The following is a 19,704-nucleotide window of genomic DNA, read 5'->3' as shown; positions in this document are numbered from 1 at the left end:
TCTCCCTCTCCCTGCTGTTCCCCCTGCTTGTACTTTCTCTCTCTCCATCAAATAAAATCTTTAAAAAAATAAAAAATTTAAAAGACAAACGTAGTAGGTAATGGTTGCTCACCTTTTTCCCTAACTGAATCCTGATTTAAAAAATTATCCATGCTGTCCCCATATATATATATATGTATATATATATATATATACATATATATAAATATATATACACACACACACCCCATGTGCCTCAGAGGAAGAGCATTCTAAGCTCCTAGAGAGCCAGCTGGACTAAGGGTTATTCCATACCCTTTCCCAGTGACTGGCTGAGGGATGGAGATGTCTAAGCTACTTTAAATCTTTAAATGAGACCCAAGGATTTGGTGGCAAATCCTGGGAAAGCTTTTGCATATTAAGAGAAGGCCCTTGGAATCCAGCCTGACTCCTCCACTGCATGTAAATGAAGATGCACGTGGCTCAAACTGCTACTGGCGATCATCCCATGACCACAAGGGTAGCCAGCCTTAGGATGATGCCAGTGCTGCAGTTGAAAATGGGAGAAAAAAAACTAGGGGCTCTTGGTGATACCTCTGAATCACTGGATCAAAAATACTAAAGCCCCATTCTATTAGCAGACATCTGTATAATGATTCAATACATTTTATTAAGTCATTTTCAGTTGGATTTTCAGTTATTTGCATCTGAAAGCTCGAGTGGTCCCACCAAGGATAGCAGGCTTTGAACCATAACAATCTGTATTAAATAGAAACCATATAAACACCAATTCATATTTAATCTACAAATCTCAGGCTTTTCCTTCCTATTTTAACAAGGAATGAATCTTCTAAAAAATAATTTATATGGTGATATTTTTCCAGTATTTGAGCTGAACTGTATTTAAAAGTTTATATTCATTGCATCCACTTCATTATTTACTCAAAGTTTCGGCTATAGGCTTTATCTTGAATGTGTAAGACCATTCGCCGTGCATAGAAGTCCCTGTATTCCTCTGGTAATTCAGCCAGTGTTTTTAAAGCTCTGTCCAAAATTTGTGCAGCTCTTGATGCTGCTGTAGGATCTTTGTTTCCATAGGTATCTGTTTTGTCATAGCATTCAGATGGAAGGTGCTTCCAAAAGATATTCACTCCCACTCCAAACTCTTCAGAAATCACGTTATGGAACCATAAAGCTGGAGAAAGTTTAAAGAAAAAAAAAAAGTTAAAAATAAAACCTAGAGTAAAAAAAAAAAAAAAAAAACCAAAATGTCAGCGAAATATCACAAATTGCATATAGCCAATGCAAAATTCTTGTAACTAGATCCCTTCGTTAGCACACTCCCAGCTTTTAACAGAATCATTTTAACTTTTATGAATTGCCAACCAATTTAAAGTGTCAATAACACAACCCTACTTTTAAAACCTTTGGAAACAGCAATTTTTCCTTTTAACTGAAAGACATAATAAAGTTATATTTGTTTTGGAGTTCTGTAATTTGTGGCTATGTTTTGTGTTACTTGTTTACACTTCCTGAGTCATACAACCACATTAAAAATGTTTACTTTTTGTACACAGAACATTTCAATTATTTGAGGAGTATCTTTGACCTTTTCTGTCTCAGCACAATACTTTTGTTCTCAGATGTCCCATTCAAGCTGCACTGGTTTTCTAACTTGCTTAATTTTGCACTCATTGTAGCCTCCTTAGTTTTATACTTCTATTTGGAATGCAATTATAAATATCATATTTCTTTCAGCTCCTGTATAGTAAGTATATAAAACTAAAGCAAATATTTTGGTGGTGGAGAAGATGAATAAACTACCATATGATATAGCTAACTAATATTTCACTTCCTCTAGAACGTTTATTTCTTTGTTTTCAATGGAGTCTAAATGTTTTCAGACAATAGGTGCTATAGGAATATGAAAGCAACATCACAATATAACCAAGACGAAATACTAGGAATGTAAATGGGGCTCCTAGGTGGCTCAGTCGGTTAAGCATCTGGTCTGCCTTCTGCTCAAGTCATAATCTCAGGGTCCTGGGATGAAGCCCTAACTGGGACTCCCTGCTCAGTGGGGAGTCTGCTTCTCCCTCTCCCTCTGCCCTCAAGCCTCAGTACTCTCTCTCAAATAAATAAATAAAATCTTAAAAAAAAAATACTAGTCACGTCAAAAACTGTTTAATCTTATGAATGGGAAAAAGTAAGATTTACAAGATGCTAAATTTTAGAAACAAACTCATTCTAAGAGTGCTCTAGGAAAAACAAAAGCTTAAAATATTTTGATTTGCAAAACTAGTTTCAAACATGGATTTAATCTTAACTATTCTTTCTTTCAGAATCTTTTTCCTCATTCAATATAACATGAAAAAAGCTAACCATTCTGTTAAATTTAAATGCAAAGATGGGGGTTTTGCTTTTATTTCAAAATATATGCAAATGTTAAGTATTTCTGGCTTTTTTTTTTTTTAAGTTTTATACAGAATAAGAGAAACTGCATAGCTCTTAACCATTCTCTGAAGATATGAAACCAAAAAATTTAAGCAATACTAATGGATTTAAAGACTAGTGTGTTGACTGTTTACAAAAAACATCAGAATAAGAAACTACTGTATCAAATTTTTATAGACAATCAATTATGTTAAAGACATTGTAACAGGCCCCTTGGAGAATACAAAGATTGCTAAAATATAGTTCCTTATCCTCAAGCAATTTATAATATAGCCCCAAATGGGATCATCATATTTTTATTAATACTTTTTTTTTTCTTAATTCTGTCACTGAAAAAGAGGTATATTTTTTTCCCTAAATTTTATTTATTTATTTGAAAGAGAGAGCACAAACAAGGGGGAGAGGCAGAGGGGAGGAGAGGCAGACTCCCCGCTGAGCTAGAAGCCAGGCAGGGGGCTCGATCCCAGGACTCTTAAGATCATGACCTGAGCTGAAGGCAGATGCTTATACCATCTGAGCCACCCAAGTGAGGTATTAATGATTAAAACTATATTAACTTAAATATGAGAAATGTGACTATACAAACAGAATTTGTTAACACATTCCTTTAATCTTAATTATGGTTTTTATAATCTTAAGGTAATCACTTTTGAATAATTATAGATGTTCACTACATCACTAATTACTAAAAACGAATACCTAGTTATTATACAAAGAAATTAAGTGATACTAATTCAGACCCTAGAAAATAATGCATACATAAGACATCATAAGTGTTGGGATTATAACAATTTAGATATTTAATAAAATCTCTAATCTGTTTTGGCTTTGAAATACACTTACCATTTCTTGGCAAATATTTAAGTGACTTAGTTCTAAAACATGCAATTTTTTTTTTTTTAAAGATTTACTTATTTATTTTAGAGAGACAGAGAGAGGGGAGGGGAAAGTCTTAAGCAGACTCTGTGCTGAGTGCAGAGCCCAATGTGAGGCTTTAATCTCACAACCCTGAGATCAGGACCTGAGCCAAACTAGAATTGGACGCTTAGCCCACTGTACAACCCAGGCATCCCAATATGCAAATATTTTAGAAATGATTAAAAAGAACAACAAGGTATAATCTTTTCCCAGTTATAAAATACCTTGTTTGATGTCACTTAACAACATAATTTAAGAGTACAATGTTATATTATAGATTGCTTTTGAAAAGCAAGATTGTTAATTTTATAAGAATTTGCTTAAACAGGGCACCTGGGTGGCTCAGTGGGTTAAGCCTCTGCCTTCGGCTCAGTTCATGATCTCAGGTCCTGGGATCGAGCCCAGCATCGGGCTCTCTGTTCAGTGGGGAGCCCACTTTCCCCAGCACCCCCCTGCCTCTCTGCCTGCTTGTGAACTCTGTCAAATAAATAAAATCTTAAAAAAAAAAAAAAAGAATTGAATTTGCTCAAGTATACTTTAAACACACATACACAGCTGTATATAAAAATCAACTTGTATAGGATAGAATACATGTAACATACACTTCTATACTCAAAAAAATCATGTAATGGATGAGTGACAGAACACAGATTTTATAAAAAGGATATGAATGAGGTCTAGAATCTTACCAGGAATGAATAATACATCTCCAGCTTTCAGGGAACATTCATACCTTCTAGCCTTGGAAAACAGTGGATATTTAGTTAAGTCTGGGTTATCTATATCCAGCACTTCTGATTTAGTACCTTAAAGTTCCAAAAGAGATTAATACAGAGTAAGCAAAGTTAGCATTTCTTAAAAGGTAACCACAAATATAGACTTGAAAATGTATTCTTTTCTGTACAATTATTTATTGTATCCACAATGTAAGAACGGTTACTATTCTCCTGAAACCTAAGATGATTTTCAATGATCCATCCTTTATGACTATTGACATTCATGTACTATAATTAAGAAAACCTGAAAATTTCATTGTTCATATAGCCTATCATTACATATGTACACATGGAGGACACAAATACTTCATTTAGAAAGAAGCCCTTAGATGTTTTTCTATGAAAATAAAGGTTTCCCAAAAAGTGTAACTGAACAGACTAGACTTTAGAAATACAAACTTAAAAGAAAAGTACCTGATAAATATAAATACTGGGCATCTCGAGGACTGAAGAGCACAACACGCTTTTTTCCTGTCACTTGTATTAAGAAGTTATCCATGACCTGAAGGATAATAAGAACTTACGGAGAAGCAATATCTAAAATTTAAATAAACAAAACCAATGGTATATTCCAAACAGTTAAATATAAATCCTAAAGACTTGACTCACATTATCTAAAACAGTTACACTAATATTCTAACAATGCAAACATTTGTACTGTAAATACAGCTGTACCTTTATTAAAGATGTTTCCTGCAGCACTGCCTTAAAATGGAAAAGCCTGGCAAGCCATGAGGAAATCTGAGCACTATTTGCCCCTGCGCCACCACTCTGACAGGGAGGCTCTCCTTGGTTAGTTCATACTTATCTGTCAAGGAATGCTATATAGCCAATATCAGGCAACAGACTGAAAGCACCTGGGGAATAACTACCTTTTCCCAAGGTAGTTAGACCTTGAGAAAACAACACAAGGTAACTGCTGTAACCAACCACTAATTAAGTTAAAACTCTTTAAGTATATATGGGCAACCATAATTTATTTGCAGGCATCTTCATTTCTAAATTATTTCTACAGGATTATTTTCTTGATGTACTTATTAATGGAGTAATCTTAACTATTTCTGCACTTTGTAGAAAATGTTAAAAGGCAGAGATATGTAATTCTCAGCCAAGGAATTAAAATACATACTAAGCAAGATATATTCATAATTATTTACATATCATTTCTACCTAAGCATTTTTTCATTACTAACCCTTTTCTTATGTAAACCTTAACTACATAACAAGCATTCCTTTGACTTATTTTTAATGTATGAAAAGCTGTATAGAATTCTATTATAAATCTAGATAAAAGTGATACTAGTTAAAATTTAAGTCACACAATACAATTAAAAATTTATTTAAGTTACCACATCATTTTTTATCTATATCATTTATGTAAAACCTTTAAAAAATAAGCTAAGAATTTATGTTTATCTCATTTAATTAGTTATGATGTTAAAATCCTCCCAAGGGGTCCTCTGCTGAATTATAACATAAAACTTAATATAGCTTGATTTAGAGTTTTTTAAAAAAATTATCTTTAGAAACCTATTAGGTATTGCTTTAGCTTCCTATAATTCTCTACCCAATACCAAACCATACACAATATTATACTTTTAATGTGTTTAAAATATTTATATGCATATATTTAAGCAAGTAAAATTATAATACCACAGAGTAAATGATCAGGGGCAATATTCTATACATCTTCCTGCTCAACAGATACAGTGTACATTTCACATTCTCAAGGGATGTATAATCTAAGGCCATCAGAAATCCCCAAATTCTTATACCTGGAAATGGCTCTCCACAAACTTCTGCTTTCTCTTGAATAATAGTTCCATCTAGTTAAGTATATCATTTCCACATCCTCATTGTCACAACCTTACTGCTTTTTCCACTTGTACAACTTTCCCCCTCATCTGATGGCCATTTTTCAGATACTCAAAATCTGCTTCATAAAACTTAACAGACACACACACGCACAAAATATAACAAATCAAGAACACTATCACAGATCAATGCAAGTGTGAGACACTAACTAGGCTACGACATTAATTTATTCCCATATCACCAACTTGCAGAGCCCCCGTTTTCAAATCTCATGTTTCAGCAAATTATGTCTCCAAGATCTTTAGGGTAATCTACAGAAAGTTGAAACTGTAAATGCTATGTCTCTAAAGACTAAATATCTACTGTAGCTTCAGATTTCTCATTTATGTAGCATACATCATAGTGGGTCCAAAGTTGTAATCCTGGTGAGCTAATTCGAAAAACACTGGAGAAGAACTGCTCCTCCTTGAAAAATTTTGGAAACTTAATATCTCCTTCCAGCAAAGGAAACTGCTTTCTGATATCTGCAACATCCTGCATTGAGAGAAACATGGTAAGAATTTTAACAATAATTGCAATTTTAATGTTAATAATAAATGCAGTATTTATGTAATGCTTGTTTTATCTCAGACTGCCATCAGATCCCATGGTATTAAGGAGGAATGGGGTAAAACTCTGTTCACTGCTGTAAAATACTAGTAAGGGACCACAGTCAACACATGAGCTTTCAAATGAAGGAATAACAGACTATGTAGCAGACTGCAGACTCAACGCCATCAGGACGGGTAAGCTTAACATGCTTCATTAATCGGTTCTTCCTATTTAGACAACAATCATACACTTGCCATCTACTCCAATAACAAGGATTTAAAACTTAGCAGTCAACAATCTGAATGTTATCAAGTATGTTAAACCTGTGGGTTTTACCAAGGGAAGAGGCTAAAAGAAGTTAAAGAACTAAATGGAGACAGAAAAAGGAAAGAACAGAATCTTACTTAATCATTTTAGGGACCATGCCCTAACACTGCACCATATTAATTTGACTCTGAATACATGTCAAAGCTTGTATTAGTAAATTAATTATTCAGTAATTTAATAATTAGTTTAGATTATATTTTATTCGCTGAACGGCTATCTGTAAAATATAGTAGAAAGAATTTTTGAATTGTATTGAGACTAGAGGAGATGACTTTAAACACTAAAATACTATGGTCCTACTTAAAAACTAATCAACTTTTAATAATTTTACTTCTTTTCTTCTTTTAAAGATTCATTTACTTATTTTAGAGAGAGAGCGAGCACACACGCATACAAGCAGGGGAGGGGCAGAGGAAGGGCAGAGAGAGTGAAAATCTCAAGCAGACTCACTGCAGAGTGCAGAGCCTGACTCAGGGCTTGATCCCAGGACCCTGAGATCATACCCTGAGTCAAAATCAAGAGTTGGCCACTCAGCTGACTGAGCTACTCAGACACCTGCTAATAATTTTACTTCTTATTCATGGGCAGAAATCATTGAGAAAAGAATGGGAAAAAGAAGAAACAGGTCATATGTCAGGCAATAAGTATAAAAACCACAGTGCCAGTTTAAATATACACATCCATTAGGTTTTAAGCCTTTGTTTTACATTCAGAATTCTTACCTTTCTAGGGTCTTCCCCAAGCGACCGTAGGTAATACTTCTCATCCTTAAACACCCGAAAGAAAAGTAACATAAGTATTCATGTCAAAATAACAGAAAGTAAAGACAGAAGGAAATGAGTTTTAAAATCTAACCCAGTTGTTTCTGAAACAGTTCCGTCTTCTTACCCTTTCTACTAATGCTCTCTGGTGGCCATATGAAGAAATGCCTTCATAGGCTACATGTAATAATGACTGGATCCCTAAAATATTACATAAATATGAAAGGCAACACACACCTACTATATCTAAAACACAAGCTTCATTTGTACTTTAAATTATTTAGACTCTTAACAGCAAGTCTTAAAAGAATTCTCATTTGTAAAACATACATGATCTCAAGGTATTGTTGAGGTCAATAACAAACTTGTTAATATAAGGCAAATGTAGAATAGACGATAAATAAGATGATTATACTTTCAGTAATATATTTTTTTAAAAGTCTGGAACACTGCATTTTACCAAGTTAAGCCCACCACAGACATATAAAATCTCAAGCCAAATCCTTTACAGTCTGCTCATGTATGAATTAGAAATATGTCATTTCAAAAAAAAAAAGTCATTTCAGAGTAGTACATTTATGTTGATACTTGAAAAAACTGCCCATTGACCTTCACTGAGTAGCTCTAAGAGGGAACTCTTAGAATTGTAAAGCACTACTGTTGTTTGCATTTCCTCGAAGAAACAGGAGAACTGCGCTGCTGGGTCAAGCACAAGGGCAACCCAACTCAAGAATTCTGCCTCTTTTATACCTTCACTGACCACTGTAACACAACATTCAAAAATCCGTGTTATTTACCTTAACAACATATTATAAATCTATGACCAAAAATTTAACTCTATTCTCAGATCCAGTGCTTTTCTATTTTTAAGCAGTACCAGATAATTTCTATAAATTCATTGGCTAAATAGGTTTCAAAGTATGTTCTTCAAAATTCTAAAAGTTTTCTACCAGTTCTGACATTTCAGGATTGGGGGAAAAAATCACAAAAAAACCAGAAAAGACTCATGAGGTGCACTGCTCAGAACCCCTCCAAGAAAGAATTCATCACTAGCTGCAAAGAGGGTGATTATCTTCTGGCCACGCTATTAATTCTTCCAGGTCCACCTCAGTCTTTCAAGAGCCTTTCAAGGTGCTTCTTGGGGCAGCCCCAACCGATGACTGAGCAAGACGTGAAAGGCTTAGACACCGCCACCCACACGAGACTCCTCTACCAGGCAGCCTTTGCTTAGGAGTTCCAGCGTGAGCTGGCAGAGTCCATCAGATAGAGATCTGTCACCGTCTGACGGCCTCCCCCTACCCAATCCCCCCTTCCTTTCAGAGGTATTATTCTCCAACAAACCTACCAGCACTCCTAATTCCATCCTAACACCTGCTTCCTGGAAGACTGAACTGACCGTCTGTGTTCATCTTATTGACATACTTCCACCATTTAAGATGTAAATATACACGTATAGTCAGCTGCCCTTTGGAACTTTCCTGTCCAAGGGTAATGTAACGAGCAGCACAGATTTAAAGAGCCATGAGATGTCACGTGAAGTAAAAGAAACAAGAGACAAGATAAAGGATTTATGTCTAAAGATTATGGAAAGTATATAAAAGAATATACACTGTTCAGGTATCTGATTAACTGATTCCAGTAACTCTGTGAGTCAAATAGAAACTCACAGAGTTACTGGAATCCGTTTCAGGAGACAATCTAATCATAGCGCAGAATCACACCTTCGTGGTCATCTAGTGTAACCACGACCTGCTGAGACGACTGTGAGCGGGTGGCACCTGTCACTACCCAACTGGCCACCAGCCCAGCGGGCTCAAGTGCAAACAGCTTTATTCAAAGCTTGAAGAGCAGTTCATTTTTATTTCGAGGTAACAGTGAGTTTTTAAAATGTATATATATATAGGCCTCAATGTTTTATCTCAGGCTATTTAAGCTGAATTATTTAAAACTGAATTATTTAAAACTGGATTATAATGTAAATAAACAGAATTTTTCTGCATTTAATCCTGAACAAATATTATAGCAAATACAACAGAAGTCACATTGATACTAACAATAATAAAATATAAAAGTAGTCTAATGGTTAGTAAGATATGAAAATAAAGTTCTCCTCTGGCATTTGAACTTTGCACATCAAACCAAAGCATTTTTTCCTTTTTTTTTTTTTTTTTAATGGCGAGAGTGCACAAGCAGCGGGAGAAACAGGCAGAGGTAGAGGAAGAAGCAGGCTCCTTGCTGAATAGGGAGTTCAATGCAAGTCTCAATCCCAGGACCCCAGGATCGTGACCTGAGCCGAAGGCAGCCGCTTAACTGACTGCGCAACCCAGGCGCCCCAGAACAAAGCATATTCAAAGAAAGTATGATTAATCACTAACATTTAGGGAGTAGCTCCTACATGTCAGGCATTGTGCTAAGTACTCTACAGATTTTATTTAGTTAACTGTCACAGAAACCTTATTAAATAGGTACTTTAACTGTTCCCATTTTATAGGTGAGTATACTGAGGCACAGATAAATAATTTGGCCAAGGTTTGAGATCTAATAAATAGCAAGCCTAGATCTACTGGCATACAAAACCAAACCTTAAAAATAGCTCTCAGAGAAGGCTACAGCTCTTTTATATCTAATATTCTTGTATAAGAAAATCCACCTAATATATACATATTAATGTTTTCTAAAGAAAATAGGTTCAAATCAGTTACCTCTGAAATAAAGAATTCTTCATGCTTTTCTTCAGCTGCCCTCTGAACCAACTTATCAAAAGGTAAAGTTCTGAAATAAAGACAAAGAAGCCTTGGACTCAATAAATCAACTAATAAATACCCTTATCACTATACATACAGGCTTGTTGCAGTTGTATATGCTTTGCTGTTTTATAACAGCTGTAATTTTATCATAACCTATTATGTGGAATTCTAAATTTTCAAATTCATTTAGGTCCTTTTTATTTGACCTACATTGTCTGAAATTTCAATTTTATCATAACCTATTATGTGGAATTCTAAATTTTCAAAATTCATTTAGGTCCTTTCTATTTGACCTAGATTGTCTAAAATTACAATTTCAAAAATTAAGAACTTTTAAATCTATGCCACAGATGAATCCTTCTTAGGTCAATACTCTCCTATTCCAAGTTACTGTTAGAAAAATATTTCTGTGGTATCCGGTTACCTCTGGATATACACAAACTTTCAAATGTGCTACTTCAAGTGTCGTGGCAAAACAAGTCTTGGGACTGTGGAATGGGACAAACTACCAAGTGCCCCTTTGGAAGAGACCCCAGGCAAATGGTCCAGAGAGATCAAGTCCTCACTCACTTATCTTCCCGCCTTTTGGCACGACCGGTGGAAACAGAAGCTCACAGCACTGCTCTCACTCTCCTTCACCATCTGTCATTTGAAGTCTTAGGAACACCTCAAGGAGAAGTCAGGGAAGTGACCAAGTTTTATTCTTCTTCATTATTTCTGTTCAAATGGCTACCTCTTTCCCTTGTGGCAAACAGGGCTGAACATCACATAAGCAGTTCGTTTCCTTTTATGTCACTCTTGAGCCTGGAGGGCTACCATTTTTCTGGTTCCCATCCTGTCCCTTCACCATCCTAGAAGCAAAAGTACTGACCCTGACATGAAGTTGGTAACAGTAACATCAAGACAATGACCTCCTAAAAAGCATCTGGGTCAAAAGCCTCTCCCCCTAATGCTCACTGCACTCCGGCCTCCAAACCTCCGATTAAGAGTAGAAGTCTTTTCTCTTTTTTTCTGTTAGTCTTTTCACTCTTACCACCAAATATCTTTCCACTAGAACTCTGTACTGAGGAAGTGGGGAGAAAGTGTTAGCAAAAACCCTTTCTCCTCTGTAAGATGACCTTGGGCTTACCTTTTCCTAGCAATGCTTTTGTAGAAACCTGCTGGGTTAAGATAAATGTAGTGTCACCTGTGATATCAGTTAACATTGTTTGTTGTAAAAAATGACCCCTGATTGATGAACTATGTCTAGACTGAAAGGTCGATGTGTGGATTATAAATATTTGTTAAGAAGGGAAAGATACGGCTTCCCTGTGTGGTGTAACTCTTATCATTGAGTTTCTCCCTTGGAGGAACCTAGAAGCTAAATTTCATGGGCCATTTCATGTCATTGGTTTCTATGGACTAGGTGGCTTAATTTAGCCAAAGTGTTTCTATACCTATCTTTATAGTCATGTTCCCTTGTAATTAAGCTGTCACTTGGTGAACCAAAAAAATGGCTCCTGGACTGGTGTGAGAACTCCCACTGATACTACACTGCTAGAATGGGGACTCCTGTGTAAAGCTAAGAGAATCTGATGCCAGATTATGGACTAGTGGGTCCTGTGGGCATGAATGTCAATGTGAACTTGAGGACACTGCTGATTATGTGTAAGAGTGAGCACTGCAGGAGAGAAGAAAGGAGTCTGCCACCTAAAGACCAATTTGCTGCTACAGTTTCTAGTTAATTATATCAACAAATTTATTTGGCACCCTCCTGTGCAATGTTTTCCACTTCTTACCTCATCACAAACCCTTCATTCCTACGAAAGCAACTCTGGAGAGTCTGGGGAAATACGGAAGCCTCTCGGGTCCCGAGCTATCCCTTATTTGGTGCAGTTGCCTCGGCTTATCTTTGTACTAGATGCTACTTGAAAACTCTGAAGTGTTTCAAGACCTTTCTAAGAACAGGGCAGACAGAGTAACTCAACCCAGAGGAGCAGAACTTGGGTGCTCTCAGCAGTTTTTTCCCTTGGGTAATGGCGGTTGTCAGAGCTGTAGAAGCAAAGCTAAGAGAAGAGGAAATGAGGTAGGAATTAGGAATTCCTTAGACTCAAGGATTTAATCTATCCCATGCATGTTTCAAAAAGAAGGACATTTGCCATTTAAGTTCCATCTGTCTGGACTGGTAAACAGACCAGTAAGGGAGGTAGTATCAAAGAGGGGTTAGGATCATGGGTTCTGTGGAGTCAGGCTAATTTGCGTACAAATTTGGTTCCATTATTTTAAGCTGTATGGTCTTGGGTAAGTTACTTAATGTTTTTAAGCCTCCATTTTCTCGATTGTATAATTACTGAAAACAAAACAAACAAACAAAAAACTACCTCACAGACTTTCTAAATTAAATGACTAATATATGATGTAGGATGCATGGCACAGTACTTGATATACAGTAAGCGCTCAGTAAAGGACAGGTGGTGGGGTTAATAACAATGGTAATGTACCCTTCAGCAGGACAAAAGTAGTTACCAACATTAAGAAAAAAAAAATCTCGCACTGTCCTGTTTCTCATCTGCAAAGGCTGCTTTGCAAAATCAAGATCAGGATTAATAAAAGTATAATAAATAATAAGAGCAGGATGATGAAAGGGATTAGATGATGTGACAGACAGAAGCAATTAAAGCTATAAGAGTCAAACTGATTTATTTCTTTAGATCTATGACCATAAGAATACCAACAGTATTCCTACCGCACAATACTCTCACGCATAGTACCCTGATTCTGAGAGCCACCAAGAAGAAAGAAGTAAAAGCTAAGACCTGGAAATGTACTGCTCTTCAAATATTTAAGTAAGCAGAAATGCAACCTGGCACTGAAGTGGTAACAATGATTCATGTGTGTAGGATGTCTTCCTTCTAGACTCTCTGACCTAGATGCCTCCCTTCTTTGCTACTCCCTCGTAATTGCCAACAATGACTAAATTTATTTTCTTCTTGCACTAAGAAAATAATCTTGCAACTCTTCAGTAGCTCCAGTGAAAGGCTTAAAGAAAGCTGGGATAGGAACTATTACATAATATATGTGATACAAAAACAAGTTTTGAAAGGTTTATGGAACATGACAAAACAGCAAAGCAATTCAAGATGAAGTTTCAATACCCATTTGTTACGGCTTTGGACTCTCTGGAAAATAAACATCATTAACTGCTGGCTTAAAAATGTTCACCATTCCAGCACTTTCTTCCACCTTTTTGATTTAATAAAAAATGAAAAGTTCTTACACTCAGAAAAACTTAGGCAATTAAATTCAATTCACGGCCTATTAAAAACCAAAACTATAATGGTGAATATTCAAAGGATCAAAAACTAAGAAATACTTTGGCAAGCTGCTATATGAGCCTGGAAAACTCTAATGAGAAAGGAATGGCTCTGGACATTAGAAGCTCTGTTTAACTCATCTCTAAACTCTGGAACGAACAGTGAGAACCACCTTTCTTTAAAAATCACTCTTTGTGAACTACATGGTTTTTCAATAGACTGAATTTGCTGGAAACTGCACATGCTCAGAATATAATTTGTTTTTTAGCATTTTTATTGAAACATGGGAATAAATAACGTATTTATAAGATTACAACATTTAAAACTTTCAAGTTTGGACAGTCAGCAGTGTTCAACTATCTTTTTTACTTTTAAGCCATCCCAAAGCATAAAATGACAACCACAAGGGAAATCAAAAGTATTAAAGGTTATTTTGTCAAAAGAGAAAATTTAGTGTGATTTTTTTTTTTTTTCAAAGCTTTGAAGTTGATGAAAAACTATATCAAACATAGCAACTACCTATCCTTTATTTCTGAAGAGGGCAGAAAAAGAAAACATGGCTTATGTATCTGTCACAATTATGAATTAGAAAATCTTCTAAATATAAGAGCATTAAAAATCAGAATAGGTTATGAGGGAAAACTTTAGAGTTCATTACTCTATAACAATTACTAATGAGGTCGGATCTCTTAATGAAGCATGAGTGAGGATAGCACACCCAATGTTAGAGGCACTCTAACTCCAGTTACAGAAATCTGGTTCCTTCCATAACTCCAGAAGCTCTAAGCCATATACCCTATTTGAAAAACATGGTCTTTGAAAATGTCTTTCTATAACTGTGTGAACTCAGAATTCGTGTCTTTTAAAAGCTGTTCTTTAAAATTACAAAGCTATTCTGTGACGATATCCAAGTAGCCAAAAGGGGAAATGCCATATAGTCTATGTAAAATAACACAGAAATATCTGCAAGGTTCAAAATAAGTTACTTGTAGTCCCAGAGTAAACCTCAGAAGAAAATACCTATACACAAAGTTCTTACTAATGAAGTCCATCTGGGCAACCGCAGCGACATGAATCTTTACTTCTTTTCTCCCTCCAACCTGGCTCAGGTAATCCACTGTCCATTTGCTTGTACATGCCCCCAAGTCAATTCCTTCCAACACCAGGGGTTTTCTCTATAAGTGGGGAACAGCATACAACAAAAAATTAGGGAAAATGAACAATATATCGGAAATTATATTTATATTATTATTTATATTATATTATATATTAATTATATTATTTGGCCATAGGACAAAAACAATTAAGAAATTATTCTTGATCCTAAGATGCTCAAACTCACACCTTTTGACAATGCATGCCATAGAGCAGGAGAACAGCAATGTAATATACTTGGAATGAAACTTTAACATTAGGAAAACAAACTAAATGAAACAGCAGTACCAACAGTAGCTGAGAACCAGAAATCTGAACATTATTTAAAGCATTTTCAGGGTAGCTGTGTGTCTCAGTGGGTTGAACATCCGACTAGTGGTTTCAGCTCAGGTCATGATCTCATGGATCATGGGACTGAGGCCAACGTCTGGGCTCAAGTGCTCAAGGGGGAGTCTGCTCAAGATTCTCTTTCTCCCTCTGCTCTCCCCAGCCTCACACTGTCTCTCTCAAATCAGTCAACCTTAAAAAAAAAAAAAAAAGGCATTTTCACAAGTGTTATTTATGATAAAATATAAATGATGATTAAAATTTGTATTTTATAGTCAAATACTGTTCGTAATTTTTTATTTTGATACTATTTCAAAGCTGTGGAAAGTTGCAAGAACAAAGAACCCCCATATACCCTTTACTCTGGTTCACCAACTGTTAATTTAACATTTGCCCCATTTACTTTATAATTTGCTCTCACTCTCACTATGTGTGCATAGAGAGGAACATAGTACTAAAAATAATTAAATTTTTTCTTAACTACTTCTAAGTTGCAGATATACTCCTTTATCTCTAAAAACTTAAGTATATTTCCTGAAAAAAAAAACAAAAGACATTTTCTTATATAGCCAGAGTAATTGTCAAAATTACATTTAGCACTGATGTAATACTACAACTTCACAGTCCATATCCAAATTTTCCTAACTATCCTAATATTATCCCTTATAGTGTGTGTTCCCCCCTATTTCTGAGATACCACATTGCATTTAGTTGCCATGTCTCTTAATCTGAACAGTTCCTCAGCCTTTTTCTTCCATGATCTTGATGTTTTTGAAAAATATAGACCAGTTATTTTGTAGGATGTCCTTCAATTTCGGTTTATCTGATGTTTTTTCATGATTGGATTCAGGTTATGCATTTTTATTTTTATTTATTTATTTACTTTCCCCAAAGATTTTATTTATTTATTCAACAGAGAGAGAGACAGCGAGAGAGAAAATACAAGCAGGGGGAGTGGGAGAGAGAGAAGGAGGCTTCCTGCCAAGCAGGGAGCGTGATGCAGGGCTCGATCCCAGGGTCCTGGGATCATGACCTGAGCTGAAGGCAGATGCTTAACCACTGAGCCACCCAGATGCCTCTGGGTGATGCATTTTTAGAAGGAATGTACCAAAGAAGCAATGTTGTATCCATCTCAGTGTAACACATCAGGTAGCACAAGATATTTTGCCCTATTATTTATGATGTTAATTTTGATCAACTGGTAATTTGTTCCTGAATTAAATATTGTTATGATGAAGGCAAAAATTATGATTTTTAAAAACTCCATCATCTTCTACATTAATTGGCTAATGTCAAAATGAACTAATTTATCTCCACCTATTAATTTTATTCACTTGGTTATAATCTACTGATATTAATTTTGATGCTCGAATTATCTTATGTTTGGCCAGGAGGATCCAAATCAAGCTGGCTCTTGTGACTTTTTACCTTAACACTTCCTTATTTTATAGCAAAAAAACACCACAATCCAGAATCCTTTTATACTCTCACTCCCAGCCCTACAGTCATTTCTTCAAGCAGCTCTGGTTTCTTTTAAAGGGAATGCTACTTAGAAACCATGATCTGCATGTCAGAGGTGTTCATTGCTATTAAGGTCATTACTACCAGGCCTTCTCAGTGGACAGAGCTAGGAAATATGTGCAAGAATGTATACTCATTCCCCCTTTTCCCAAATATGCGTGCGTATGCATGAGCACGGCCCCTCACCCCACCTATGTATTTATATGTATCGTATAGCTACCGTATCTATTTATCTCTCTCCAAGTATACATATATACTATAAACACACACACACACACAATGGATATATGTATGAATGAACCATAATACCTCTAATACGGATACCTCAATTCCGATCTTATATCACAAGACTCATCTTAATTTTTATTTATATATTTGTAGCTCCTTTCTCTTAACAATGAGAAATCTCATTCCTATCAATGATTCATCTTTAATTAATTAAATTGCATAAATTCACAGTAAGTACTTTTATAATTGCTAAGTCATACCACTATAAAAAGTAAGTCTATTAACTAGAGCTCAGTGTTTGTTTAATATGTAAAAGTGACTTGGGTTACTTATCTTCCTCCGAGTTTTGGGTTTTTAATCATCCTTACCCTTGCTAATTTTATTATTACTATTACTTTAGAAGGTAAAACATTAATGGGATCCCAAAAGTTGAAACTATACCAAAGGGTCACCACAGCCACATTCTTCCACCCCATATTCACTCATCCTCTGTAGTTAACCAGTCTCATTTCTGGCTTATCATTCCTGTTTTTTGTTTTTTGTTTTTTTTCAAAGGGACCAAAAACATACATAGTGTATTGTTTCCCCTTGTTTCACAAAAAGGTGGCATGTTACATATTTTCTTTTGCAATTTTATTTTTTAATTTAAAAACATATCCTGAAAATCACTGCTATCAGTACAGCTAATCTCCCTCATTCTTTTTTACTGCTTTGTATACCATGTGTAAATGAGTAATTTAATCAATCACTCTCCTACACATAGTTTTTATTTTAGGTTATTTGCAATAATCATCACAGTAAACTCCTAAAAGGATGGCTGGATCATAAACATATATACAATTTCATTAGATATACCAAATTCCCCTCCACAAGGGTTGTACCACTTGGCATAAAGTGTGAGAGTGCCAGTTCCTTCACAGCCTCACCAAGAGTAGTATTACTAAAAATCAGCCTTTTGATTTTTTTTGCCAGTGATGGATAAGAAAAGGCACATCAGTGTGGCCTGAAGTTCTTTTATTAGGAAAGTTGAACATCTTTTCATGTTTATAGGCCATTTGATTTTTTTTTTTTTTTTTTTTTTTGGTCAACTGCTCACATTTTATCAGATTTTTGGCCTTTCACACCCCACCCTGTATTTTTTAGAAGTTCTTAAGTACACGGGCTTTTATGGCCCTTTTATGAAACATGTTGTCAATATTTTTTCCCAGTTTGTATTTTATGTATTCAAATGTTAATCTTTTACTACATCTGAATTTTCATAGTTAGAAAGCCCTTTCACAGGCCCACAATATAGAAGAATTTACCCGTGTTTTCTTTTAGTACTGTTTAGTTTCATTTTTTTATATTTATATCTCTGATCCATTTAGAGATTACTCTTGCATGTGGTGTCAGATATAAATCTAATTTTATCATTTTTTCAATGACAATCCAGTTGCCCCAGTATCATTCATTTAAAAATTCCTCTGCTCCAGTGATTCTGAACATCTCACGTTCATCACATACTTCAATCTCCATATAAATGGAACTTTATTTCTGGATATATGTAGATCTCCAGACTTTTATTTCTCTGATCTACTCATGCGCGTACTATCACACTGTTAATTATTAAAACGTGTTAAAAATATGAAGACTATGTCCTCTTGTAGATTTTCTTTAGTGTTTCCAAGTAGAAAGATCTTGTTTTACCATTTCATTCATTTCTAATTTTACTACATTGTGACAAGAGTGCTGTCTGCAATTTTCCAGTTTGTGAAACTTCCTGATGCAACAACACACCATCCAGCATTAGACCCACAAATAAATGAAGGCTTAGATCCTCTCTGTAGGTTGCCAACTCCTAAAAGAAAAAACGTCATCCCTGCTTCCTTAATACTGAGAACTGTACTCTTACTTGTAAATCAAGTAAAACGGCGGGGAGAGAGGAGAGTTCAACCGTAAGCGTACCAACTAGATCCTTGTGGATTATTTTTTCTTTAAATACCTGCTGGGCTATTTAGTCTCAGTTTCTCTCGTATGGGTTCCCTTACAAAGCAGTGCAAGGAGAAAGACTTCTCGTTAATATTTTCCTCTTGAGTTTTCTCTAAAAGAACAAAGGTTCGAACTGCACACACGAGAGCTTCCAGCGCCGGAACTAGAACCCAGGTTAGTGAGAATCCGAGACCGGCGGAAGCTTCCTGAGGGATTCCTACGGCTCCCCCTTGGGCTCAGGGCAGTGAAAAATTGCTCTTCTGAATCCAACAACTCGAAGGGACTAACAGGCGGGGCGGTGAAACCTCCCCTAAACTTCAGGAAACCCGAAACGAGATGGGGTGGGGGTGGGGAGCTCCCTTCGTTGCCACGGTAACGGAAAGAGCGTCCCAGAGTCCCAGAGAGGCCACTCTTGGCAGTGAGCAAGCCGCTTCTCGCACTCGGCTCTCCGCTGTCATCCGGCTCCCCACAAACGCGGAGCTGTTCCCTCTGGAAAACTCCGCAGATGAGCCATTCCTCACCCCCATGCGTCCTCTCCCCTCGCCACAGAGCCAACCAACCTTCCTCAGCCGCCCGCTGCCTCCACCCCATACCCTGGGTCTCAAGAAACCAATCTGGAGCCGCCCAGGTGGTAGAGAAGGGGCTCACCTGTGGGTAGAGGTGCTGCACGAACTGTTCCTGCGAAACGCCCTCAAGCCGAGGCACCGGGACACTCTGCCAGGCCATGGTGGCTCACGCCAGTCCTCTTCCAAGTCCAGGAAGCCCGGGCCTGACGCGTCGCTCAGAATACCGTCCGCCCGGAAACACGAGCCGGGGAGAAAAGGCCCGCGGCAGCGGCGGACGC

At 36.4% G+C, this 19,704-nt stretch overlaps 1 protein-coding gene across 2 annotated transcripts; it reads right to left on the bottom strand.

Annotated features, from left to right (window-relative positions):
- Positions 1 to 629: 629 nt before the first annotated feature.
- TYW5 (tRNA-yW synthesizing protein 5) lies at positions 630 to 19,659 on the bottom strand. 2 transcript variants are annotated; one of them, XM_059168486.1, is made up of 8 exons: positions 19,509 to 19,659; positions 14,682 to 14,836; positions 10,324 to 10,393; positions 7,583 to 7,627; positions 6,339 to 6,476; positions 4,542 to 4,629; positions 4,041 to 4,157; positions 630 to 1,174 (listed from the first exon to the last, which is right to left on the bottom strand). In XM_059168486.1, exons 1-8 carry the CDS (start codon positions 19,584 to 19,586, stop codon positions 918 to 920), a joined length of 948 nt encoding a protein of 315 aa, XP_059024469.1. In that variant the 5' UTR covers positions 19,587 to 19,659; the 3' UTR covers positions 630 to 917. The 2 variants fall into 2 exon arrangements, with proteins under 2 accessions (XP_059024469.1, XP_059024470.1); XM_059168487.1 differs by lacking the exon at positions 14,682 to 14,836 and having other exon boundaries at positions 19,509 to 19,629.
- Between the last annotated feature and the right edge of the window lie 45 nt (positions 19,660 to 19,704).

This window comes from Mustela lutreola, chromosome 3, assembly GCF_030435805.1.
Source record: "Mustela lutreola isolate mMusLut2 chromosome 3, mMusLut2.pri, whole genome shotgun sequence".
Lineage (NCBI taxonomy): Eukaryota > Metazoa > Chordata > Mammalia > Carnivora > Mustelidae > Mustela > Mustela lutreola.
The sequence above is the reverse complement of the archived record's forward strand: the minus strand, read 5'-3'. Positions and strand labels throughout refer to the sequence as shown.